The sequence below is a fragment of the Colobus angolensis genome, unplaced genomic scaffold (genome assembly GCF_000951035.1).
Source record: "Colobus angolensis palliatus isolate OR3802 unplaced genomic scaffold, Cang.pa_1.0 Scaffold156, whole genome shotgun sequence".
Classification (NCBI taxonomy): Eukaryota; Metazoa; Chordata; class Mammalia; order Primates; family Cercopithecidae; genus Colobus; species Colobus angolensis.
This window is the reverse complement of record NW_012114666.1, coordinates 1,181,466-1,206,470: the sequence shown is the minus strand read 5'-3', so window position 1 is coordinate 1,206,470 and position 25,005 is coordinate 1,181,466. Positions and strand designations below refer to the sequence as shown.

Genomic DNA, 25,005 nt, shown 5'->3' with positions numbered 1-25,005 from the left:
TTCACCTCCAGGATCTCCCAGCCACGCAGTTCACCCCCCACGCCCCCGACCTGCAGGCAGAGCTGGGAGGGCCAGGCCTGTCCCAGGCTCTGTAGCCAGGGGCACCACACCCCTTCCGCCCCGTCCCCACCCCCGGCCCCCCAAGTGACATTCCCGCCTTCAGGGCTTTGCTGGCATTGGCCCTGTGGGACTGCTTCTCCAGCAGCTGGTGGCACTCAGCTGATTGTGGCAAAGGTCACTGTGCCCCGGGGTGGGCATGGGGGGGTAGGTGAACGAGACATAGTGGGGGAGCTGACCAGCCAGGGGCTGGGCAGTGACAGCCAGGCCGCAGTGATATGTCCTAGGCAGCTTTTTCAGTAACTGTTTAAGAGCACTGGCTTGCAAGCCTGCCTGATGGCTGGGTTTGAATCCTGTCTCTGTCCCGGGGCAGTAGTTTAACCTCCCTGAGTGGGCTGCCTGGGAATCATGCAGGGGTGGCTGCATTGTGCTGCGTATCCACAGCTGTCCAAGGAACCCCTATTTCACAGAAGCTCTTGCAGAAGGAGGGATTTCATGGAATGCAAAATCCTGGTCTTGCCGGCCCCTCCCCCGCTGAGGCCGCGTGGCTGCCTGTGGGTGGGTGCCGGTCTGCTTTCATCCATGGGAGCTAGCTCCCTGGCGGATGGCAGTGTTAACTCCTCCGTGATGGGCTGACCACCACGACTGGGAAAATCTGGTTTTCAGTCTGAAATTTTGCACATGGGTCTCACTTGTCAGCCATGTGGCTTCGGGCAAGCCTCCCTTGGTCCCTGTCTCATCATGTACTTAAGAGCGGGATTGAAGAATGCTTAGAAAATGCCCTCATCACAGAAGGTCCCCACCATTCTAAGCACCCCTAAATTCAGGGGTGAGCCTGGGTTGGCTACAGATAATGACTCTCATCCCCATGCCCAACTGGAGGTGGTAAATACTGGGGCGGTTTAGAAATTGCTTTTGTCCCCTGTGGGAATGTGAGGTCTGGAACCATTGCAGCCACTTTGTCGCCAGCAGGGAGGAGCTCTTAGTGGCTGGAAAGTCTCGGTGTGGAGCCTGAAAAAGCTGAGTCTGTGGGAAGCCATGCAGAGAGACGGTAGGACGGTGGGTCCTGAGCCACATTGTTTGAGCTTCTGGATGAGGCCTTACCTGAACTCTGATAGTTTGCAAGAGTCAATAAACACACTAAAAAAAAATACTCGTCTTGGTTTTGATTCAAAAGTACCAATAGATCTGCAATATCCCACCTACAATATTTAACAGATGCCTAAACATACAGTCATCCCCTGGTATCCCCAGGGGATTGGCTCCCGGCCTCCCTGTGGATACAAAATCCATGAATGCTCAAGTCCCTGATATGAGATGATATAGCATTTGCATATAACCTATGCACATCCTCCTGTATACTTTAAATCATCTCTAGATTACTTATAATACCTAAAATAATCTACATGCTATGTAAATGGTTGTTATACTGTATCATTTAGGGAATAATGACCAAAAAAGTCTACATGTGTTTAGTACAGATGCAGTCATCTTGTTTTTCAGATATTTTCAATCCTCAGAACCCACACATACATAACTGACTGTATTTTTAAAAATCTTACTGGTTTCGTTTTTCCCACTTGAAAGTTTATTCCCACATTCACTCAGCCTTCCATTCCAGGGCACAGCCAGTGGCTTCGTAGGTTTTCTGTGCAGTGTCAGGCTTCAGATTCTCACAACTCCTCAGGCAGGGTTGTTGGTTTTTTTTTGTTTTGTTTTGTTTGTTTGTTTTTCTGTGTGGTCTTTCCTGGCATGTCTCCTTTTTTTCAGAGAGACCATCCACCAGTCTCTTCCTGAGAAAGGGGGCATGGAAGGTAAGCGTATTAGTCCATTCTCACGCTGCCAATAAAGACATACCTGAGACTCAGTAATCATAAAGGAGAGAGGTTTAATTGACTCACAGTTCAGCATGGCTGGGGAGACGTCAGGAAACTTAAAATCACGGTGGAAGGGGAAGCAAACATGTCCACCTTCACATGGCGGCAGCAAGGAGAAGTGCCAAGCAGAAGGGGGAAAAGCCCCTTATAAAAGTAGCAAACTATCAGATCTTGTGAGAACTCACTTAATATCATGAGAACAGCAGCATGGGGGTAACCACTCCCATGATTCAATTACCTCCCACCAGGTCCCTCCCACGACACATAGGGATTATGGGAACTACAATTCAAAATGAGAATTGGGTGGGGACACAGCCAAACCATATCAGAAAGTTTTCGAGCCATTTTATTGGATAATATCCTTGTCAATCCGTTCTCCCAGTGAGCACTTTGCAGGGGGATAGCAAAGGCAGGGTGGAGGCATCTCCCTGAGTATTCCGAAGGCATTTTCCTCCACCCACCATGTTGCCACTGAGCCACCTTATGCCATTTAAGTTCCAATAGTTTTTCCTGGTGTGTGACCATTTTTATTTTGTCTCCAAAGGCTTTTAGAATCTTCTCTTTATTTCTAGTTTTCTAAAATTTCATCATAACGGATGCCTTGTTTGGGGCTTTTGTATTCATTGTGCCAACTATTAGGAGGGCCTTTCCATCTAGAAATTCATGGTGTTTCATTTTGGGACTTTTGTATTTTTAAGATAATCTATACCTCCCACTTTCCTCATACTTTCTACTTATGAGATGTAGGACTTACTTCATTTATCCAGTAATTTCTTTTTTCCCCTATTATTTTCCATCTTACAAACAAATCTTTACATCTGGGAAGCTTTTTTTCAACTTTTTTTTCCCAACCACCATACTATTCCTTTTTAACATTTTTTCAGCTTTCATGCTTCCAATGTCAAGGAGCATGTCCTGGTTCTCCTAAATGTCCTTTATTCAACAAATCACTCTTGCTTTCTGGTTGTGATAACCTCGCCTCTCTTGGAGGGTGTTAGTGACTGAGCTTTGATGTTTTCTTCTCTTCACTGCATTTTCTCTTCTTCCTTCTAATTTCTCTTGTATGTTTGCTTGCTTTTGTCTGACCTTCATATTAAAAGCTTTCTTCAAAAGTCTTGCGAAAACGTCTTTTTACATAAAGAAGTTCATTTGAGTAGGGCTTTCTGTAACTAACAGGCTACTAGTGACCCCTCAGTCCACCCCACCTTGCACACTCCCAAAGTGAAAGCCACCACGACCATTAATTGCATCTTGCCCCCACATTTTGTGAGGGAGGCAGAGAAGAAATTCTTGGTGTTGCACAAAGTAGGGACAGAGGTACAGGGAGGGTCAAATGATGGGCCCCTGGCACAAGGAGGGCCGGGCAGCACCTAGACCAGAACCCATCCTCTGGGCTGCACCTGTCCCTGGCATCTGCCATCTCTGTGTGAGGCCACTGTCCATCCCACGCATCCGGCCTGTAGCCAAGGAAGATGGTGGGAGCCTGACACCCACTCCCTGTAGGAACCTTGGAAGAGCCTTTAATCTGTGAAGTTCCTCAGCATCACAATTGTCCTTCAGATGAAGGGATGTTTTGTCTTTCTTTCTCTAAAGAAAGACTTTCTGTGTTTGAGGAATTCTGAAAAGTGACACCCATACATACCCCATTCCCTGAAGTAGACACTTGGTTTTTGTGGGTGCAGCACTGCTTCCCTTTTCTGACCCCAGAACCACTCTTTCTTGGGGAACACATCCCACATGGCAGACCTCACCCACCCCTACCATGAGAGAGCACATTGGACCCCACAGTAGTCAATCAGGCAACTGCATTCTCCCTGATTGGTTCAAGGATCAGCATATGACCCATGCACAGCCAATCTGAATCCTCCCTGCAACATACTCCCAGCAGCATTTGGTTTGAGGGCAGCTTTTTCTCCCAGGGTTTCCACATTGGCAGACCGTGAGCCTTTGGTGGCTGGGGCCCTGTGGAGAGAGCCTCATCAGAGGGATGGAGAGAAAGAAGCCTGAAAAGAAGGCTTAAGCCTCTGGATCCAAACATTCCTGAACATGAGTGTCCCTTGATTCCCCAGTTGCATGAGCAAATATATTCACCATTGTGTCTGAGCCTGGGGAGCTAGGCTTCTGCCATTCAAAGCCAAAATGCCCTTGAGTCCCTCTGTAGACTCTTCTTCTTGCTCTAAGCATCCGCTTTTGGTTGCCTGGTAAAATCCCACAAGTGAGGAGTCCTGTCTGAGGTCACCCAGAGAGGAGGAGAGCAGCTGGAATGAGAACATAGAATTGCATCTGTGAGCAGGTTGGTGGTTTCAGAAAATCATTTCTAACTCCTGGAGCAAATTCCTCCTCCCCGCATCGAGCTCTTGGGGCTGCAAGCTCCATTTGCACACACCATCGCAGAAGGGAGGGGCAGATGGGCGGACTAGGCAAAGCACGGGCTGAGAGGCGGATGGACTTAATCATTCTCTGCTTTTAACGGTATCTAGTTAATTTCCTTCCCAAGGAGACCAACATTGACCTTCACCTTCGGCCCCCATTAACTGCTAGCAATGCTTTGTCAGCGTATTTATGACAAATTAATTACACAGGGAAAATCTTGCTGGGAAAATGAGTATTCTGGTTCAGACTAGGGGTGGAAGCTGCATTTTGATTCCTCATTGACAGGGGGCCTGGTTATCCACAGAGTTTGGCCAAACTTTGAGGCAAGCAACTGATTTGTAGCTCCATGCAGAAGGAAGACATGCCCAGAAAGAGAGCCAAACGTCATTCTCATCCCCTCGTGCCTAGTGACTCATGTTTGCAAACTGGATACTCCATGAGAAAATACTTTGAGGATCCCAGATCAGCATGGTGGTTGAGATAACTTTGCCTACAGTATGGCTGAGCAGCTCCAGTCCATGGGACAAGAGCCCCTATCCTCCATAGTCAATCCAATGGCTGTACCGACCCAGTCCTCCCTGTGGGCTGACTTGTGCAGCAGTGTCTGGTCCAAACTCCCAAGCAGCAATGGTCTGGTCCCTACCTGCCTCCCCAGCCAGCCTCCCTTCACTCTTCCTTGTGCTGGGCTCTCCGGCAATACCCAAACCACGGTGGTTCTCTGAATAACTCAGCTGGTTCTGATCTGCATGGCTTTACTCCAGTTGTGCCCCTGTCTAGAGCACCATTTCCATCCTACACAGCCTCCTCCCGCTGCCTGGTCTTGAAAAATGGGCTCTCGAGAGTTTATTCCTCCTCCAGGAAGCCTCCTGAACCCCTCTAGGCTGTGTCTGGGCCCCTGTCCCACACTCCCATGATTCCCTGTGATTGTTCCTGCTCTGAACTCCCTGTCTGTGTGTGTCCCCCTCCTGGCTCACTGTGAGCCAATATCAATGACAGGGCTTTATCTCCCACTCTCAGTAGCCCAAGGGCCCAGCACAGGGGTTAGCCTGCAGGATGTGGTCAGTGAAGGGCCTTGTCCAGCACACACTGGACCCTGGAGATATAAGAGTCAAAAGCCAGGGCCCCTGAGCCCAGTAAATTCCTCATTTGAAGGTGAGGAATGCAGTGGACTTCTGAGATTCTAGCCTGTCCAGCATCCTTTTCCTGGTAACTTTAGAAAACAGCTGATCCATCACCCTTAGGCCATGTGACTGGGGGTGGTTCCGGAGATAAGCTATGTGATACCAGTTGGCCAATCACTGCCTTCCATACCTCTGGCCAATGAGTGGTGGGGAATGGGCATACAATTAAAGCCATCTGTTGTGGCTTTTGCTGTCAGGAGAGTCATCCCTCTCCACTGGGTAGCTAAGCTAGTGGTGTGGGGGCCTGGAGCTGCCAAGGGCTGTCTTTGAAAACAGAGGAAAGCAGCAGGGAGGTGGAGTGAGGCTGAGTTCTAAGACATCACCTGAGCTCCTGGATCTAGACATTCCTGAAGCAGGCTCTATGCCTGGACTTGTCCGTTAGAAGAGTCAGTGTATCCCCTTTTGTGCTGAAGCAGGCCTCAGCTTTCTGTCATCTACAACCAAATGAGTCTTGATGGACATAGAGCTAGACTAATGACAAGGAAATGTTGGGACAGTGAATTGTGGGTTTGATGTAGGGAGCAGAGGAGGCTTCAGGAGCAGACAGGAGGCATCCAGCTAGGCTGGGAGCTCTGAAATCTCCCGATAAGGTCATGTCTCAGGTTGAGTATCAGTGAGCTAAGGGGAGTGGGTGGGGGAGGTGAGGGAGCAGCTGCCCTTCAGAAATGGAAATCCCAGTGGAACCGGCTTCAGCACAAAGGGGACCTTTCAGTTCTTCTAATGGGTAAGTGCTAGGATAGGTTCTGCTTCAGGAATGACTGGATCTAGGAGTTCAAACAATGTCTTATGAATCCCCTTTAACAGATGAACTGTAATTTCTACCTGTCAGTCTAGGTTCTGACCAATATGTCAAGGCATCCACCTTAAAGATCCTCCCCATCAAGTTGGGCAAGGAGACATGAATTTGTTCAATAAGTGTTTGTACTGAGGCCCTGTGATGAGCCAGCCCCTCCCTGCCAAGGTAGACCTTAGCCCCAGGGGGCATCAGCTTTTGGGTGTCAGATGCCAAGGCCAGTGAAGGAGACACAGCAGAGTGTGACAAACGCCCACCTGAGGGCTGGGTGTGGCATTGGAGTTGCGGGCAGCAGAATGCCTCTGTGTGTGCATGTGTGTGTGTACACGTGTGTGTGCACGTGTATGCCTATGTGCACATTGAAGGAAGGACACAGCCCTTGTTCCACAATCACCCTGCCCGGCTGATCACCACCTCCCTCTATCCCTCTCTATCTTCCTCCACCATGCCCCACCAAATCCCTCCACTACCCACCCCACCCCGTGGTTCGGGAAATGTTGCAGAGCCCATAGCCCTTCTAGGGGAACTTAGCCCCTAGCGGGGTGGTCAGGTCTGGTAAATAACAAGTTGACATGGTTTGGCTGTGTCCCCACCCAAATCTCATCTTGAATTGTAGCTCCCATAATTCCCGTGTGTTGTGGGAGGGACCCAACAGGAGGTAATTGAATCACCGGGATGGTTTCCATCATACTGTTCTGGTGGTAGTGAAATAAGTCTCATGAGATCTGACGGTTTGATAAGGGAAACCCCTTTCACTTGGTTCTCGTTCTCTCTCTTGTCTGCTGCCATGTAAGATGTGCCTTTTGCCTTCCACCCTGATTGTGAGGCCTCCCCAGTCATGTGGAACTGTGAGTCCATTAAACTTCTTTTTCCTTATAAATTACCCCGTCTTGGGTATATCTTTATCAGCAGTGTCAAAGTGGGCTAATCCACAAGCACTCTCTGCTGATTGGCCAGAAGAGGTCACCTGACCCATGGGTCAGCCAGTGACTTCCAGCAGTGCCTGGGGACCAGGGGTGGGGGTGGGAAAGAATTTTCAGTTTGGGAGTTCAGCTGAAAAATCCTGAGAGATCAAGGCTGAGGAGAGAAGATTCTAGAAAGGTCGGGTGATAAGGAGGTCAGGTGGCCACGAGGGGCCTTGAGGAAAAGTGGGGCAGTGTTTCAGTTGGCTCAGGCTGCTATAATAAAATGCCTCACCCTGGGCAATTTATAAACAACAGGAATTTATTGCTTACAGTTCCAGGGTCTGGGAAGGCCAAGATCAAGGTGCCAGCAGAGTCAGTGTCTGATGAGGGGTTAGTCTCGGCTTTAACGATGGCACTTTGTTACTGCATCCTCACATGGCAGACAGGCAAGCGGGACTAACAGACCCCCTCAAATCCTTTCATGAGAGCACTAATCCCACTGGCCCTCTTGACTCCATCCCCTCCAAAAGGCCACACATCTTCATACCACTGCACTGGGGATTACGGTCTTTTCTTGTTTTTTGTTTTTTGTTTTGAGATGGAGTCTCACTGTGTCACCAAGGCTGGAGTGAGTGCAGTGGCACTGTCTCAGCACACTGCAACCTCTGCCTCCTGAGCTCAAATGATCCTCCCTCCCCGGCCTCTGGAGCAGCTGGGACCACAGAAATGCACCACCATGCCTGGCTATATTTTTGTATTTTTGGTAGAGACAGGGTTTCACCATGTTACCCAGGCTGGTCTTGAGCTCCTGAGCTCAAGTGATCCGCCCACCACAGCCTCCCAAAGTGCTGGGCTTACAGTCATGAACCACTGCGCCCAGTTGGGATTATGTGTTGATATGAATTTTGTTGGGACTCAAACATTCAAACCACAGCAAGTAGCCATGATGGAAGGTAACTCAAGGCAGGTGCCCCGAGCCCAGGAAAGAGTGGAGAGAGTGGCCTGGGTCAGGCTAGGCTACCGAGCCCCACTCCCATCTACCCACCTCCTCTTGGCACACCAAGGGTTCCCCAAAGCAACTCCCTGTCATCTACTCCTGGCCATCAAAAGACCTGGCCTGAACTCATCCCCACGCCAGGTCCATCCCCCAAAACTGACTCATGCAGGTGACGTCTGGAAGTAAGCAGGTTAAACAAGACACTTAAGGAATACAGAGAGCAAGAGGCTAGTGTCCTTAGCATGTGCCCACCCCCACGTGTCCAAGCCCCACGTGAGGCTGTGCACTAAATCCCACCTCCCCACCAGCTCCCCTAGTGTGAGGTTTCATCCATATAGTCGCTGCCTTCTGCAGCTTTGTGACTCCTGTTTCCAAGAGTCATAGCTTCCAACTTGGGGGTGAGCTTCGAGGAGCTGCGAGTGATGGGCTGACCAATGTCTTGAGGAAAGTGACTTCTGGATTGTGTGTCTGTGGGACGAGGACCTGGGGAAGAGAAGATGGGGGGTCAGCTTAATGGGCACGTGCCCTGGGCGTTTCCACAGGGACCCGCTCTTGGAAGGATCTCAAGCTCAGCTTGAGCCCTTTGTTGTTACTGTCTAGATTTGTACTAAGTCTTGAACAGGGAGCCCCACCTTTTCACTGTGCATTGGGCCCCCAGATCATGTAGCCAGTCCTGTCCTAGTTTCACAGCAGTGAAATGGAGGAGCAGAAATGATACTAGAAAGCCCCCATCCCAGGGCTCTCCCAGTCCTCCCAGGGGCCCCAAAGGACGACTCTCTATGCCCTGGCACTGACAGTCTCTGATCAGCAATTTCCTCGAACAAAACAAAACAAAACAAAACAAAAACATTCCAGGCCTTACACCTCTCAGGATAAGGTCCTGCCTGCCACTCGAGGAGGAAGTGACAGGCAGACCTCATTTTATCGCACTTTGCCTTATTGTACTTTGGTTTATTACACTTCATAGATAATGCATTTGTTTTTCACAAGTTGAAGGTTTGTGGCACCCTGCATGAAGTGAGTCTATCAGTGCCAATTTTTCCAGCAGCATATGCTTACTTCCTGTCTCTGTGTCATATTTTGGTAATCCTCACAATATTTCACACTTTTTCATTTTGATTATATGTGTTATAGTGGTCTGTGATCGGTGGTCTTTGATGTTGTTATTATAATTGTTTTGTTTTGGGGTGCCACAAATATCACCTGTATAAGATGATGAAGTTAATTAATAAATCTATGTGTTCTGACCTGTCACTGCTCAGCTGTCTCCTCCTCTCTCTCTCTCCGCAGGCCTCCCTATTCTGTGAGATGCAACAATATTGAAATTAGGAAAATTCATAACCCTACAATGGGCCAGGCGCCATGGCTCATGCCCGGAATCCCAACACTTTGGGAGGCTGAGGCGGGCGAATCACCTGAGGTTGGGAGTTCGAGACCAGCCTGACCAACATGGAGAAACTCGTCTCTACTAAAAATACAAAATTAGCTGGGTGTGGTGGTGCAGGCCTGTAATCTCAGCTACCCAGGAGGCTGATGCAAAAAAATCGCTTGAACCTGGGAGGTGGAGGTTGCAGTAAGCCAAGATTGCACCATTGCACTCCAGCCTAGACAACAAGAGCGAAACTCCATCTCAATAAAATAAAAATAAAAAAAGAACCCCAAATGGCCTCTATGTGCTAAAGTGAAAGGAAGAGTTGCATGTCTCTCACTTTAAATCAAAAGCTAGAAATGATTAAGCTTGGTGAGGGAGGCAGATCCAAAGCTAAGACAAGTTGAAAGCTAGGTCAAAAGTTAATCAAATTGTGAAGGCAGAGGAAAAGTTCTTGAAGGACATTAAAAGTGCTACTTCAGCAAACACATGAGTGATGAGAAAGTGAACCAGCCTTGCGGCTGGTGTGGAGAAAGTTTTAGTGGTCTGGATAGAGGATTGACCAGCCACAATAGTCTCTTAAGCCTAAGCCTCATCCAGGGCAAGACCCTTGCTCTATTCAATTCTAAAGGCTGAGAGAAGTGAGGAAGCTGCAGAAGAAAAGTTGGAAGTAAGCAGAGGTTGGTGCATGAGGTTTAAGGAAAGAAGCCATCCCCATAACGTGAAAGTACAAGGTGAAGCAGCAAGTGCTAATGGAGAAGCTGCAGCAGGTTACCCGGAAGCTCTAGCTAAGATCATTGATGAGCACGACTACACGACAGAGCAGGTTCTCAATGTAGACGAAACAGCCTTCTATTGAGAAAAGACGTCATCTAGAACTTTCATAGCTCGAGAGAAGATGTCAATGCCTGGCTTCAAAGCTTCAAAGGGGGCAGGCTTTCTTGTTGGGGACTAATGTAGCTGGTGACTTTCAGCTGAAGCCTCTCCTCAATTACCATTTTGGAAATTCTAGGGCCCTTAAGAACGATGCTAAAACAACTCTGCCTGTGTTCTATGAATGAAGCAACAAAGCTAGATGACAGCACCTCTGTTTATAGCATGGTTTACTAAATATTTTAAGCCTAGCATTGAGACTTACTGCTCAGAAAAAAATGTTCCTTTGAACATTTTACTGCTCATCGTCCATACCACAGGAGCTGGGTGTTCAGGATCCTGGGCTGAGGGCCAAAAAAAAAAAAAAAAGGTTTTTTTTTTTTTTTTTTCTGCTCGTTGACAATGCACCTGTTCATTCAAGGGCTCTGATGGAGATGTAAAAAAAAGTTAATATTGTTTTCATGCCTGCTAGCACAGCATCCATTCTGCAGCCCACGGATTAAGGAGTAACTTCAACATTCACTTCTTATTCTTCAATAAATACATTTTATAAAGGCGTAAGTGCAGTACAGAGTGATTCCTCAGATGGATCTGGGCAAAGTAAGTTGAAAATTGTCTGGAAAAAATCATCAATCTAAATGCCATTAAGAACACTTGTGATTCACGGGAGAAGGTCAAAATAACAACATTCACAGGAGTCTGCAAGAAGTTGATTCCAACTTTCGTGAATGACTTTGAGGGGTTCAAGACTTCAGTGAAGACAGCAACTGCAGATGTGGTGGAAATAGGAAAACTCGAATTAGAAATGGAATATGGAGATGGGACTGAATTGCCGCAATCTCATGAGAAAGCTTGAACAGATGAGTTGCTTCTTACGGATGAGCAAAGAAAGTGGTTTCTTGAGATAGAATCTATTCCTGGTGAAGATACTGCGAACATTGTTGAAATGACAACAAAGGATTTAGACTGTTATATAAACCTAGTTGGTAAAGCAGCAGCAGGGTTGGGGAGGCTTGGTTCCAATTTTGAAAGAAGTTCTAGTATGAGTAAAATGCCATCAAACAGCATTGCATGCTCCAGAGAAAGCTTTCGTGAAAGGAAGAGTCCATTGCTGCAGCGGACTTCATTGTGCCTTATTTTAAGAAATTGCCACAGCTGCCTCAACCTTCAGTAACCGCCACCCTGATCAGTCAGCAGCCATCAACATCGAGGCAAGACCTCCACCAGCATAGAGAAGATGAGTGGCAGAAGACAGATGATGTTTAGCACTTTTAGCAATGAGGTATTTTAACATTAAGGTATATACATTGTTTTTTAGATACAATGTGATTTGAGTGCACACCTAATGGACTACAGCCTTGTGTGACTATAACTTGTATGTGCACTGGGAAATCAAAAATTTGCATGACTTGCTTTATTGGGGTGGTCTGGAGCTGACCCATAATATCTCTGAGCTATGCCTATACATGTCTCTTGGCGACAAAGAGAGATGGGTGGGTCAGGGCAAGGGGTAAGGATGTCATCAGCTCCTCTGCTGGAACCTCACGGAAGAATGTCAGGATGTTGCAGGACAAATTTGGGCGTGTGGCCATTTCTTTAACAACACAGAGCTATGTTCTTTCCAGAAAAGGGAGTCTTCAATGGTCTGGCTTGAGACCCACAGGGCTCTGCAGACGGCCTGTGCTGTGGGGTCCTAAGCCTGAGGGGGGATGGAGGGCTGGTGGCACACGCTCTCCTGGGGGTCCCCAGTGGCCTTGGAGATTTCTGAGACTCCTTTTGCTGCTGGAAGGGAGTCCATGTTCCCAGATGCTCATGGCCTGCGCTACTGGCCTGTGCTCCTGGCCCCCGTTCCGCAGGTGTCACATGGGGCTCCCAGGGGTCCTGGAGGGAGAGTTTGAAGGCAAGACACGTGGGGCCAGAGTCTCCTCAGTGTGCCGGGACAGCAAGGACATGGCCCTTGGGGTGAGAAGACCCTCTGGACTTCCAGGACATGCGTCCCCTGGGTCTTCAGGCACTGGAGGATGGATGCTGGCCAATCCTCCAGATTCTGAGAATCCACGTTTTCTACCCACTGGTGGGATTGGGTGTGACCCCTTATTCCAGATCCCAAAAGGGTAGGAGTGGAAATCCTCCTTCAAATTCTTTCTTCATATGGGAGGCATAAATCTCATCCTGCCCCTCTCCTGCTCAAGGCCCCCGTGGCTCCCAATTGCCTTAGCATCGACTGCCTGCCGCCTGGAGCTAGACCCTGGCTCTGCTCTCCACACTCAGGTCACCCTCAGACCCCTGTGGGCTCCCATACTGTCATGTCCTCACCTCCAGGCCATTGTCCACACTGTTCCACCCACCAGGTACACCTGCCCTGTATGGATCCGCCTTGCATGGACCTACCCTACTCTCCAACTGCCCCTACCCCAGGCCCCGAGCTCCCTTCTGCAGAGTTAGGATCCTCAGGTTCTGCAACCAGCCTGTGCAGCTTCCAGGGACAGAACTGTGGCTGGGAAGGTGAACCACGCTGGTTTCCCGTCTCCCCTCTTCCTGTTGGCAGTGGAGCCCCTCCCCTGTCTCTGCTGAGCTTAGGCTGCCTTGACGCAGGCGGCACCTCCCAGATCCCCCGTGGTTAAGTGCTGGCCCTCAGAACAGCACAGATGCGGTGGGTGGGCTTGGTCAAAGACAACTGTGGCTCTCTGTACCCTGTCTTGCCCCTCTGCTTGCTGGTGCCAAGTTCAACCCCACAGATGAGGATGGAGCCCCAGGGACAACTCATCACTGAGCTAAAAGAGTCCCTGGTCTGCTACCCTCACCCAGACATGAGACCTGGGCTTCGAGCAGGCGGGGCCACCATGTATGGCGTCTCCACTGCGGCAGGTCAGCCTGTGCCCTGATGCAGAACCTTATTTGCACAGCAACCCAGCACCTTTCTGGGCCCAAAACAATCGTGACAGCAATAACACTCCTATCTCCTGAATGCTGGCAGGGCTGGTGCAGGGCTGAGCTCCGCCTTCAGATTTTATCTCAGCCTTGCAACCACTGTAGGGGTTGCTTCAGGCTATTCTTACCATCCCACTTTCCAGCTAAGGAGACAGAGGCTCCCGGTTGAGGTGACTTGGGTGGGCCCCTCCACTAGGGGGACGGAGCCTCGAGCTCTGACGGTAGAGCTGCTGCTCCTTGCTGTGGGTGAGCATTGCCTCCAGACTCTGGGAAACCAGAGATTAGTGAATGATCGATGAGAATGAATGAATGAATGAGTGGAAGGTGGGGAGAGAAAGAGAACACACAGGGGTCCACTCTGTCCCCCAGCTCACCTGCGTCCTCCCTTGGCTTCCCATCTCCAGACCCTGCGACTCCTCCTGGGCCAGCCACCCCTGGGCTGATAGACATTTTGTTGCTGTTGCCTATGGTGGCATCCTCGAGAAAGCATGATTTCATGTGGATTCTCTGGGCGGCATCCCCCTTGGGGTGAGTTCTCGGACTGGGCATTCTTGCTTCAAACAAAGCTTCTGGGCCGGCAGCAGTGGCAGAGACTGTGGGTCAAAGGGAGAGAGGCCTGGAGCCAGGAGCAGCTGGATAGTGGCCCGGAGCCCTGACCCCCAGACTGGCTCACCCTCCTCCCCAGACCTCCCACCAGCGGCCCACACCATCCCAGGCGCACAGCCTGTGCCTGCCCACCACACCTCCACAGGTGCTGTTGGGCTGCCTGGGAAGCATCTTTCCGCCAGCTGGTGGGTCTGCCCCACTGATCCCGCCCAGCTGATCTGGACGCCAGTGTCTTCTGGGATTCAGCTCCTCTCTCCTCTGCTGCCTGCTTCCCACTGCACTGGAACACTGGCCCCCACTTTTGGTTGAAATCTTATGGGGGCTCCCAGCCTGGCCCCAGCCCCTGTCATCTGGCTCTGCCCTTTTCCACCCAAACTTCTGAAGAACCATCCACACTGAGTCTCACCTCCTCCACTCCACAGACCCCTTCTGCTCCCTGGCTCCCAGAAACCACCCCCACAAGGTGACCACCACCCCTCTCGCTGAACCCCACAGATGCTTCCCTGGGCTCGCCAGCCTGGCCCCTCTCTGGTGACTCCTTTCCTGGGGCCTCTGCTTTCCTCCTCCCTCTCTGGCTTCCCTGCTGGTTCTTCTACCCCAGCCCGTCTCTGCATTCTCACTGTGAGGGAGGCCTTTGCCAGGGCCCTCTGGTCACTGCAGCACAGCACCTAGTAGGGCAGCCACAGCATCTAGTAGGGCACCCGTCTTCCATCCTCCCCAAACACCGTTCCTCCCAAACATCACCCTACTCCAGCTGGCCCAGCCTCTGCTTCTCTGCCCCTTTTACAAATGAGGAAACTGAGGTTTCCTGCCGTGGGTTGTAGGGGATGGGGATCCAGAGTGCTAGCTTTATTTTATTTATTTATTTATTGAGATGGAGTCTCACTCTGTCACTCAGACTGGAGTGCAGTGGTGTGAGCTCCGTTCACTGCAACCTCCGCCTCCCGAGTTAAAGCAATTCTCCTACCTCAGCCTTCTGAGTGGCTGGGATTACAGGCACATGCCACCATGCCCGGTTCATTTTTGTTGTTGTTGTTGGTATTTTTGGTAGAGACATGGTTTCACCATATTGGTCAGGTTGGTCTCGAACTCCTCACCTCAGGTGATCCACCCACTTTGGCTTCCCAAAGTGCTAAGATTACAGGTGTGAGCCACTGTGCCCAGCCTAGAGTGCTAGCTTTAAAAGCCCCACCTGCTCTACTCTGGTTCAGCTGCCTGATGGAAGGAAAGGAATTTCCCATCATGCTTCTCTCCCCACAAAGATTCTGGCTCCAGTTCCTTCCAGTGAGGACCCATGGGGTGACAGGGGTGGGTCTGGCCTCTAGATCCCCAGTTACCTGGAGGGCTGCCAGGGGGGATGTGGGCAGGGCCCTCGGACGGGACGCCGTGAAGCCTCATCTCGTTGCTGTGTCCCAGCTGCACCCGTCTGAGCATGGACCGCTCCATGTGGATGTCCTGGGGCCCCCAGGGATCATTCAGGGTCCCCTGAGTTGAGCAATGACCTGGTGCCATTGAAGGGAGGTGGCGGGGACCAGTAGAACCTGGCAGGGGACAGTGGCACAGCCTCACCAGAGATTACTGCAGGCTTCTTCCCTCCCCTCACCACCACGCACAGTCCTGTCCTCTGAATTCTTCCTAGACACCATCAAACTGGGGGCCAAAGACTTCAGGCTCTGGCTTAGACAGCAAGAGTACCTGGCAGAATAGCTCATTTTGGGGCTCCATGGGTTCTCAGGACCGGGGCTAGTGCCTGGGTGTTGCAGGGACACTCACAAACCCAAACAATGAGCTCCTCCTTCTGATTCCCAGTCATTCCCGAGCCTTCTGACCTCATAGGGACAAAGTCTCCTTTGGTGCTAACACCAAAGGCTCAGAGCCTCCCGCAGTGTTTTAATTGCCAGGGACAATATTTATTTTTATGGTGATTTTAATGGTTTTCACTTAAAATAATACTATAAAATTGTTTTAAAATAAAATTTTAAAAACGTGCACTATTCAACATTAATTCCATAATCAGACATGGGTATGGCCAGAAGCGGGAAGGTGGGGCTCAGAGGATTAAAGCTGGGGAAACCATGATCTAGATTCTAGAACAAAGTTCCTCATTTCACAATTGGGGAAACTGAGGCTGACAGTGGGGAAAGGTTCTCCCAAGGTGACAGGGAGTGTCCCGACTTTGGGGCTGAAGCTGTCACTCACAGGTGGCAAGGCTGGGCTGACAGGTGGCTCTGTTCCCTCTTGCCACAGTGCCCAGCATAGGGTAAGCGCTCAAAGTGCAGCACCGCATTTCATCCAAACTAGGATGGCACAGGTGGTGAGATGCACCCCAGTTTCCAGCCTCTTAAAATGTGGGGGAAAGTTGCGTGTCTCAGAACAAATACTGTACTGTGATCACCTCCCGTGTGGCATTCCGCGGAGGGAGAGGAAATTGAGTCGTTTCTCATGAAAAACACCGGACCCCATTGAAAATGAGGCACAAGGTCAGGTGCAACACAGAGACACCCCATCTTAATTTTAAAATTTTATTAAAAAATAAAAATTAAATTAAATTTTAAAATGACGTACAAGGTATCAGAATACAGGGAAATCAGGAGAGCTTTGATCCGGGCATCCTCATTCTCAGGACGGCCATAAAGGTGGACTGTGGGGATCTGGAAGCAACCCTTTCCCCTTGGGGGGCTGAATTCCCCGACTCCCCATCCCTACCCTTTGCCCCCACCCGGTGGATCAGATGGCCCCCCACCGAGGTCCCCTCCCCGGGCTCTCTCGGGTGACTCACCATCCTCCCCGGAGGCTGGCTGTCTTGTAATGATGTTCCCATGTCCAATCTGGATGGCTTCGGAGTTTGCAATGGAAATCCGGCCGTTCGGTCCATTCTGGCAGATCATGTTGATTGGATTGTGCTGGTAAATAATTGAGGCCGACTCTGCTCTTCTTCCAGAATCTTCTGCAAAATAATATTCAACTCGATCCCTTCGCCCCTCTCTGTGGGTCAGGGGTTCCCAATACCAGTCGGCAGCACCAAATTCTCCTGGGGGGCTTGTTAAAATACCCTGGGCGTTCCGAGTCGGTAGGGCCAAGTGAGAGGCCAGAGCTGAGTGTTTAACAGACACCACAGGTACCTCAGAGGGAGCCTCGCCTGAAAATAGCCCTTTGAGTCACCCTACCTGTGTCCTTTGCTGTCCCCTGGCTGGGCCGCCATGATTGCTGGCTGGGAGGACTGCAGGGGCCCCACACTGCTCTCCCTGGGGGGCAGCCACAGCCCGGACCCCCGAGCACCTGCACCATTGCCCTTCTCCCTTGAGTAGTGGCCGAGAGACAGCAGCCCATTGGCCAGATCAGTTGCGCTTCGCGCCCATGACATTTTAGATATTTGAATTTGTCACTAGTGTTTAAAATCAGGTGGCTGTCACGCATTATTCCTTCCTCACAGCAGCCCTAGGATGCTGAGACCCCCTCGGACACCCATCGTGAGTAGCAGAGTCAGCCCTATGGCAGTTGAGGCAGGCACCTGCCCAGACTGTCGGGGCCCATCACCACCCTCTGGGGTCTCGGCTCCTGTGCCTTTGTGGGCCCTTCCCCCATACACAAATATTTAAATTACATTGTATGTCAAGGATAACCCAGGCTGGATTTTTAAATTAAATTAAATTAAATTAAATTTTTTTTTTGAGACAGAGTTTCACTTTTGTTGCCCAGGCTGGAGTGCAGTGGTGTGATCTCAGCTCACTGCAACCTCTGCCTCCCAGGTTCAAGCTATTCTCCTACCTCAGCCTCCGGAGTAGCTGGGATTATAGGCGCCCGCCACCATGCCTGGCTAATTTTTGTTTTTTTGGTAGAGACAGGGTTTTGCCGTGTTGGCCAGGCTGACCTCAGGTGATCCGCCTGCCTCAGCCTCCCAAAGTGCTAGGATTACTGGCATGAGCGACCGCGCCTGGTCCATTTTTAGATATTCATTATTATTATAGTATTCATTTCTTCTGATTTTAAATGAAATTAAAATTAAAACATTTTCAAGGACCCCTAAGAGTGCCATGGGCCTGTTGGATCTTGGCCCTGTGCCTATTAGATCTCACAGGGAAGACGACCCTGGGGCTCCACCTAGTAGGGGTCTGAGCCTAGTCTTGCCTTCTCTTCTGCCAACTTTAAAACCCCAACTTGGGCAAAGTGCTCAAAGAAAACTATTCCCAAACTCAGACTAATACCTGCACCCCAGAGCTGAGAACATTGGGAATGGGCCACCTCCATCCCATTCGCTGGCCTTCTGCAACTGCAGCCCTTGGGCCACGCCTCCAGGAAGCTGTTCCTGGTTAATCCTGCCAGCACACCCCTTCCTCCTGGAAGCCCTTGCAGTGAACTGTCAGTAGGACCTCCAGAAGCTTCTGGCAGTTTCTGGTGAGCTGCTCAGCAGAGCACCCAGCAAAGACCAAGCGCTAGAGTCATGGTTTCCCTGTGCAGCCCAGGTGCAGACCAGCGGGGGGCCTACCTGGGCGGTAAATCGTCCACACTTTGGACTGCTCATCCACGTCCAGAAGGTGCCTGCTCTTCATCCTGTACAAGTCTCGGTTCACATCTTTTGCTGTCCTCATTCCCAGTGCCTGGGCGATGACCAGGGCCCTCTGGGGACCATGGTCTTTGAGAAACCTGTAGATGTCTTCCTCTGGGAGGCAGGAGGGCCAGGTGGTTAGGGAGGAGTCGTAGTATTTGCATCTGCCCCACCGCTTCCCAGCTGTGTGGCCCTGGACCCAGCCCCTCGAGGCCTGATTTCCTCATCTGTAAAATGGGTACCACGATAACTGGGTCATGATGACGCACCGCAGAGGTGCCCTGAGGGTGGGAGATGTGCACACAGTGCTCTGCACTGGGCCTGGCACGCGGTGGGTGCATGGTGAGGGTCGGCTATTGTCTGACTGGAGAATCACAGATTCTCCCGCTGTGAGGGCTGGGTCTTGGCTCTGAACACGTTTGGGAACCACGTGGTGGGTGGGGCAGGGCCTCTGAACACTGGTGAGATCTTGTACCCTCAAGGAGGGCCGGGGGTTCCTGAGGAGTGGGATCCTGTGTCCCAGGAGCTGAAGGGGCATGCAATGACTTACCCCGCTGCTGGCTGAACTGAGGGTTAGGGGCCTCTGGAATTGTAGCTGCATATTGCTGGGGCCTCTCGGCTGGAGAAAGAAAGACGGGTCAGAGGGTTGGGGGACAGAAGACAGCACCAGGCCTCCACCCCACAAAGGTGGGCAGCACCCTAGGGCTGAGTTGCAATGCCGGTAGTTGCAAACTCAGACTCCAGAGTTAAACACACTTGACGTCAAGTCCTGCCTGTGCCCTGGCAGCTGCGGCTTCCTGCTGATTTACTTCTCCGGGGCTCAACCTCCTTTGCCTCCTGGGGTTGTGTGAGGGCTGAGTGAACCCCAAAACAGTGCCCAGCTAATCTTAAGTGCATGATAAATGGCAGCTCTTTCTGGCTGTGGGCTGTAAAGCTAGAAAAGCGGGGCTGGTGGGACTGAGTGTGTTCTCTGATTTGGACCATCGTGTCATTGCTGTTTCCATCATGACGATTTTCTATTATAATTGTTAGTATTCTGCTGAGTTACTTCCTGTGTGCAGGGCTGGGCTGAGCCTGAGGCAGGGCCTCCTCTCAGCAATCCCTACCAGCAGCCCTGCTGTCAGCTCCATCGACCAGAAAAAGAAACCAAGGCACAGAGATGAAACCCATGAGCTCCCACGTGGTAGAACTCAGATTTGAACCCAGGCTCAAATCTGTGCTTGTCCATTGCCAGGATGGTCCCTGCCTGGTCAGACCCACCTCCCCAGGGTGGCAGTTACCAGGGCTGGACAGGGCCAGCTCTGCAGGACCCTCGCCTCCAGGACCAGTCCCGCCCAAGCGCCAGGTGGCAGGGGCTGTGAGGGAGACTTTCAGCTCCTTTAGCATTCGGTAGAGGACTTGGTTGAGCTCCCTCTTGGGCACTTGGCATTCCTTCACCAGCTGGGGAAGCTTCACTGGGGAGCCAGCCTCTGTCAGCACCTGCAGGATCCTCTGTTCAAGGTTGCCTGGGGGAGTGAGCGGGGGACAGAGATAGGAACTGAGTCTCCCGGGTCCCCACAGATGAGCCCAGGCTGGAGGCTCCAGGAGGCACGTGAGGCCCCTTTTTGAGAGGTGTCCAGGGCAGAGGAGAGGACAAAGACCCCAGCAGATGCCCCTGCCCAGAGAGAGGCATGCAGGCTGATCAGAAATGGCCTGGCAGCCAGAGGAGGTGCCGCCTCGCCTGTGCCCTCCCCAAGTGTGGGTGCCGGGGGCAGTGGGGTTCCTCAGCTGTCAGGTGTCCTCAGGGCAGAGGGGAGTAGAGGGCAGAAGGACGGAGCCCGAGCGAGGCAGGGGGACCTGGGAGCACAAAGGCAAGTCCTGCCTGTGTGTACCTGATGCCCATTGCCATCCTCCCTGGGAATCGCCTCTTCTCAGCTCACCATCCTTCCATGGTGCCACTATCCATCGAAGCCAGAAACCAACCAGACATCAGAAACAGACCTTTCCCCCAATGCCCAGTCGTGGAGCTCTGGAAATGCCATTCTTGGATTTTCTGGAATTGCCCCACTCCTCTCTTCTGCCGGCACCACCCCCTTCCTCGCCACCATCTCCTGGGTGCAGCAATAGGCTCCCGGTTGGCCCGCCACTTCCAGTCGGGTACCCTCCAGATCTGGCTCTGCCGACCACCCAGCCTGACCTGCACCTGCCCCCAACTTCCCTCCAAGTGCTGGCCTGTTTGTGCTCCCCTCAGCCCCACTCACCCCAGCCCCTTTGCACACACTGTTCCTGCTGCCAGGAACACCCTTCCCTCACATCCCAACCTGTATGATGTCTACTCAACCTCCAGGCCTCCTCACATGCCACTTCCTTGGGAAAGCCTGTCCCTGTGTTCCAGAGTGGCTGGGATGTTGCTTGTGTGTGGGTCCCATAGTGTCCCCTGCTATACTTGCATGGCTCACTGTTGTACCTTCAGCATCCAGCACAGTGCTGGGCACACAGAAGGTGCTCAGGAAATGGCAGTTGAATGTATGAGTGACTGAGTGAATGAATGAATGAATGAATGGGACCAGGAGTGGTGGCTCACACTTGTAATCCTAGCATGTCAGAAGGCTGAGATGGGAGGACCCCTAGAGGCCAAGAGTTCTAGACCAGCCTGGGCAACATAGTGAGACCCCCCATATCTACATAAAAAGAAAAAAAATCAGGTAGGTATGATGGCACGTGCCTGTAGTCCCAGATGCTCAAGAGGCTGAAATGGGAGGATCGCTTGAGTCTAGGAGGTTGCAGCTGCAGTGAGCTATGAATGCACCACTGCACTCCAGCCTGGGCAACAGAGCAAGACCCCATCTCTGGAAAAAAAAAAAAAAAAAGGACTGAGTAAGAGAGTGTCTGTCTCTAGGGACAGACATTTACTCAAAAGACCCAGGCAGCTCCTCCTTGGCCAGTTGGCAGGTGCTGCTGTTTCCTGGCCTGAGTTTAATGAGCCCTAAGCAGGACCCCAAGAGATTCAAGGAGGAATTCTCCAAATGGCCCCTGCTCCTCCTGAGGCAGCTCTTAAAAATCAAAACCATTAGCTCACAGAATGATTAAAAAATCAAAGCCAGCTGCTCTGCCCGGAGATGAGGCTGGGGCAGACACAGGGTATAGGCAGCACCTGCAGCCAGCAGCCTGGGAGAGCCACGGTGGGCAGGGTCCCCACCTGTCACCAGGAAGCTTCTGCTTCAAGGACCCCGAGGGCAGTGCGTGGGAGAGAGGACAGTGCGTGGGAGAGCTCTTCTTGGAAAGACCTGAGTTCCCCTTCCAGGACAGTGACTCAGTCCTTTGTCATCTGGGCTTTCTTCCTCTTCAGAGGATTCTCTAGGTTTGCCCAGGGATCTTCGGTCGCAGCACTTGTAGGGGAAGGAAAAATCAGTTTGTGCCTCGCCCTGATGGCTACAATGCTGACAGGCTGCCATATGCAGGTGAAGAGCAATTAGAAGACCTGGGAATTCCCACTCCTGCGCCTACCAAACTCCCCCACCGGCAGCCAGCAGCATCCCCGTGCACCCGACTTCACACCTGGCTTCGCCTTGTCTCTCAGAGTTTTTTGTTTTTGAGACAGAGATTCATTCTTGTTGCCCAGTCTACAGCTGCAGTGGCGTGATCTCGGCTCACCGCAACCTCCACCTCCTGGGTTCAAGCAATTCTCCTGCCTCAGCCTCTCAAGTAGCTGGGATTACAGGCACACACCACCACACCCGGCTAATTTTTGTATTTTTAGTAGAGACAGTGTTTCCCCTTGTTGGCCAGGCTGGTGTCGAACTCCTGACCTTAGGTGATCCCCCCAACTTGGCCCTCCAAAGTGCTGGGATTACAGGTGTGAGCCACTGCGCTCGGCCGCAGAGTTTTGATTCTGGAAGGCTGACCCTAGGGAGCCACCGCCTCTGCTCCACGGACCCAAGAGGAGACGGGAGTCAGAGGTGTGGATGCAGGACAAGCCCGGGCGCTGGGCTGGACTCAACCGCTGAGTCCCAGGCTCCTGTGTCTGAAAATGGGGAATCGTAAAATGGAGCAGGTGTAGGCAGCAATTTGGTCACAAAAGGAAAATCAACTGGGGAGGAAGGCAAGGAAAGCCAGGGAGGGCTGAGTCTGGAACCTCTGTCAGCACCTGCGAGTCCCCGAAGAGGAAGCACCACAGGAACTCAGTGGCCAGCGCAGCTCCTGGCCACACCCTGACATTAGCCCTCCGGGGGCACAGTCTGGGTTGGCTTTTTAAAATTTTGATGGCTGATGTCCTGGGTTTGAGCTCCTAGCCCTGACAACTACTAGCTATGTGACCTTCCGCCGGCTTCAGGTTCCCCTTCTGTGAAATGGAGACAACAATAACTACTTCAAAGATTGCGGTGAGGATTAAAAACAAAACCAACCCATCCCCCAAACTGCAAAACCACACTTCACCTACAGTCCACAGTGCTTCGTGGAGACCCTAGAGAACAGCAATTGCTCGATACACTATTGGCTTTCATCGCAACTCTTCCAGGAATAAAATGAATGAAATGTTAGTTGAGGAAAGAACGCAACAAGAAGGAACAAAGGCATACGTGTACCTCATCAAAGCAAACGGCTTTGTTCTCGATATGACTCTGACGTGGGTGTTCAAACGCTAGCACCAGTGCTCGCCAGCTGTGCTACCCCGAGAGTGTCATTTCACCTCTCAGGGCCTCAGTTATCTATAAAATGGGAATGACGTGGCACTTGTTCCTGCAGGCCATTGAGAAATGCTTGCGAAGCATGTTTTGAGGTGCCTGGGGCATAGTCAGCTGTCGAAGGACAGCTTTCTACTTTTTTTTTTTTTTTTTTTGAGATGAAGTCTTACTCTCGTCACCCAGGCTGGAGTGCAATGGCGCCATCTCAGCTCACTACAACCTCCGCCTCCCGGGTTCAAGCGATTCTCCAGTCTCAGCCTCCTGAGTAGCTGGGATCACAGGCATGTACCATGCCCGGTTAATTTTTGTATTTTTAGTAGAGACGGGGTTTCACCATGTTGGCCAGGCTAGTCTCAAACTCCTGAGCTCAACCAGTCCACCCACCTTGCCTCTCAAAGTGCTGGGATTACTGGCGTGAGCCACCATGCCCAGTTGGTCTACTATTCTTTAGGTTACTGGTATTGTCATCATGATCTGGGCCAAACAAAACAGGAAGAAAGAGAAGTGGAAATCTCACCCCGGGGCTACCGCTGGTCCTTGGAAGGAAGGAGTACTGTACCTTCTCTGCCCGGGTCAGCAGGGGCCTGGGCCATGCTGACAGCAGCTGCAAGGAGCCTGAGAGACTTGGCAGGTGGTGCAGGCTTCTGCACTGTGGCCTTGAGAGGGTGGGCTAGATCGAGGCTGGGGCTTAAGTGGCCAAGCCTGGTGCTTCTTGCAGCTCTGAACCCACAAGGGAAGGGATGCCAACTTCCACCGGGCGGGTGTCAGCTGCTTACAGTCCGGAAATAGACGCCTAGCCAGGCCGGCCAGATTAGGTTTCAGGAGAAAAAGAAAATGAAACTTCTCTGTGTGTCTTTTGAAAGAAAGACAATTGGAAGCTGGGTGGATGAGCAAGACAGAGTTGGGGCCCTGACTTGATGTTGACAGGGAGGAGCTATAAACTTGGCAAGACCAGAGCGTCCTCTGAAGAGGCTTTTGAGACAGAGGACTTCCCTCACCTTCCCAGTTCCAGACACAGCCCGCCTGGACCACCACATTTTTATTTTCTGAATCAGCATCAGAGAATTAAAAAAAAAAAGAGCATGCACCATCTGGAGGGGGGATGTCAGGGCGTGGCATCACTCTGATGATGTCAGGAGCTGGGGCTGATTACCCGGTTTCTGTGTTTTTGTTTGTTTTTGAGGCAGGGTTTCTGTCACCCAGGCTGGAGTGCAGTGGCGTGACCATGGCTCACGGTAGCCACCACCTCCTGGACTCCAGCGATCCTCTCACCTCTCAGCCTCTCTAGTAGCTGGGACCACAGGCCTAAACCACCGTTCCCGGCAAATTTTTGTATTTTCTGTAGAGATGGGGTTTCATCATGTTGCCCAAGCTGGTCTCAAACTCCTGGGCTCAAGTGATCTGCCTGCCTTGGCCTCCCACAGTGCTGGGGTTCCAGGCGCGAGCCCCCACACCCGGGCCCCCTGGTTTCTGTGGTGCTTCCTCCCCGGGGACTCACAGCTGCTACAGAGGCACCATCCCTAGCTCTCAGTGGCTTTTCTTGTCTTCTACCCAGTTTATTTTCCTTGCCCACACTAGGGGCAGAACATTTAGGTGGGTGAGTGCCCTGAGATTGTTCTTGTATGTATCCATGTGAGTGTCTTTAATGAACACCTACTATGTGCTTTCCAATCTCAAGTGCTCCTCTAACCCATCTACAGGGTAGGGGCCAGTTCTGACTTCTTCTCAGGGGAGAAACTGAGGCTAGAAAGGCAAGATCACTTGTCCAAGTCCACACAGAGTCCATGGCAGAGCTTGTCCTGTCCATTCCCCAATTGTGTTTCCTGATCTGTA

The 25,005-nt window shown here is 51.5% G+C and overlaps 1 protein-coding gene across 3 annotated transcripts; it reads right to left on the bottom strand.

The window, feature by feature from the left end:
- Positions 1-7,955: 7,955 nt before the first annotated feature.
- Positions 7,956-24,038, bottom strand: ZBP1 (Z-DNA binding protein 1). Of its 3 annotated transcripts, none has more exons than XM_011936679.1 (8): positions 23,732-23,958; positions 19,789-20,013; positions 19,059-19,127; positions 18,449-18,622; positions 16,742-16,909; positions 15,300-15,503; positions 13,731-13,949; positions 7,956-8,666 (listed from the first exon to the last, which is right to left on the bottom strand). In XM_011936679.1, exons 1-8 carry the CDS (start codon positions 23,763-23,765, stop codon positions 8,497-8,499), a joined length of 1,263 nt encoding a protein of 420 aa, XP_011792069.1. In that variant the 5' UTR covers positions 23,766-23,958; the 3' UTR covers positions 7,956-8,496. The 3 variants fall into 3 exon arrangements, with proteins under 3 accessions (XP_011792069.1, XP_011792070.1, XP_011792071.1); XM_011936680.1 differs by having other exon boundaries at positions 16,742-16,906; XM_011936681.1 differs by lacking the exon at positions 19,789-20,013 and having other exon boundaries at positions 23,732-24,038.
- Positions 24,039-25,005: the final 967 nt, after the last annotated feature.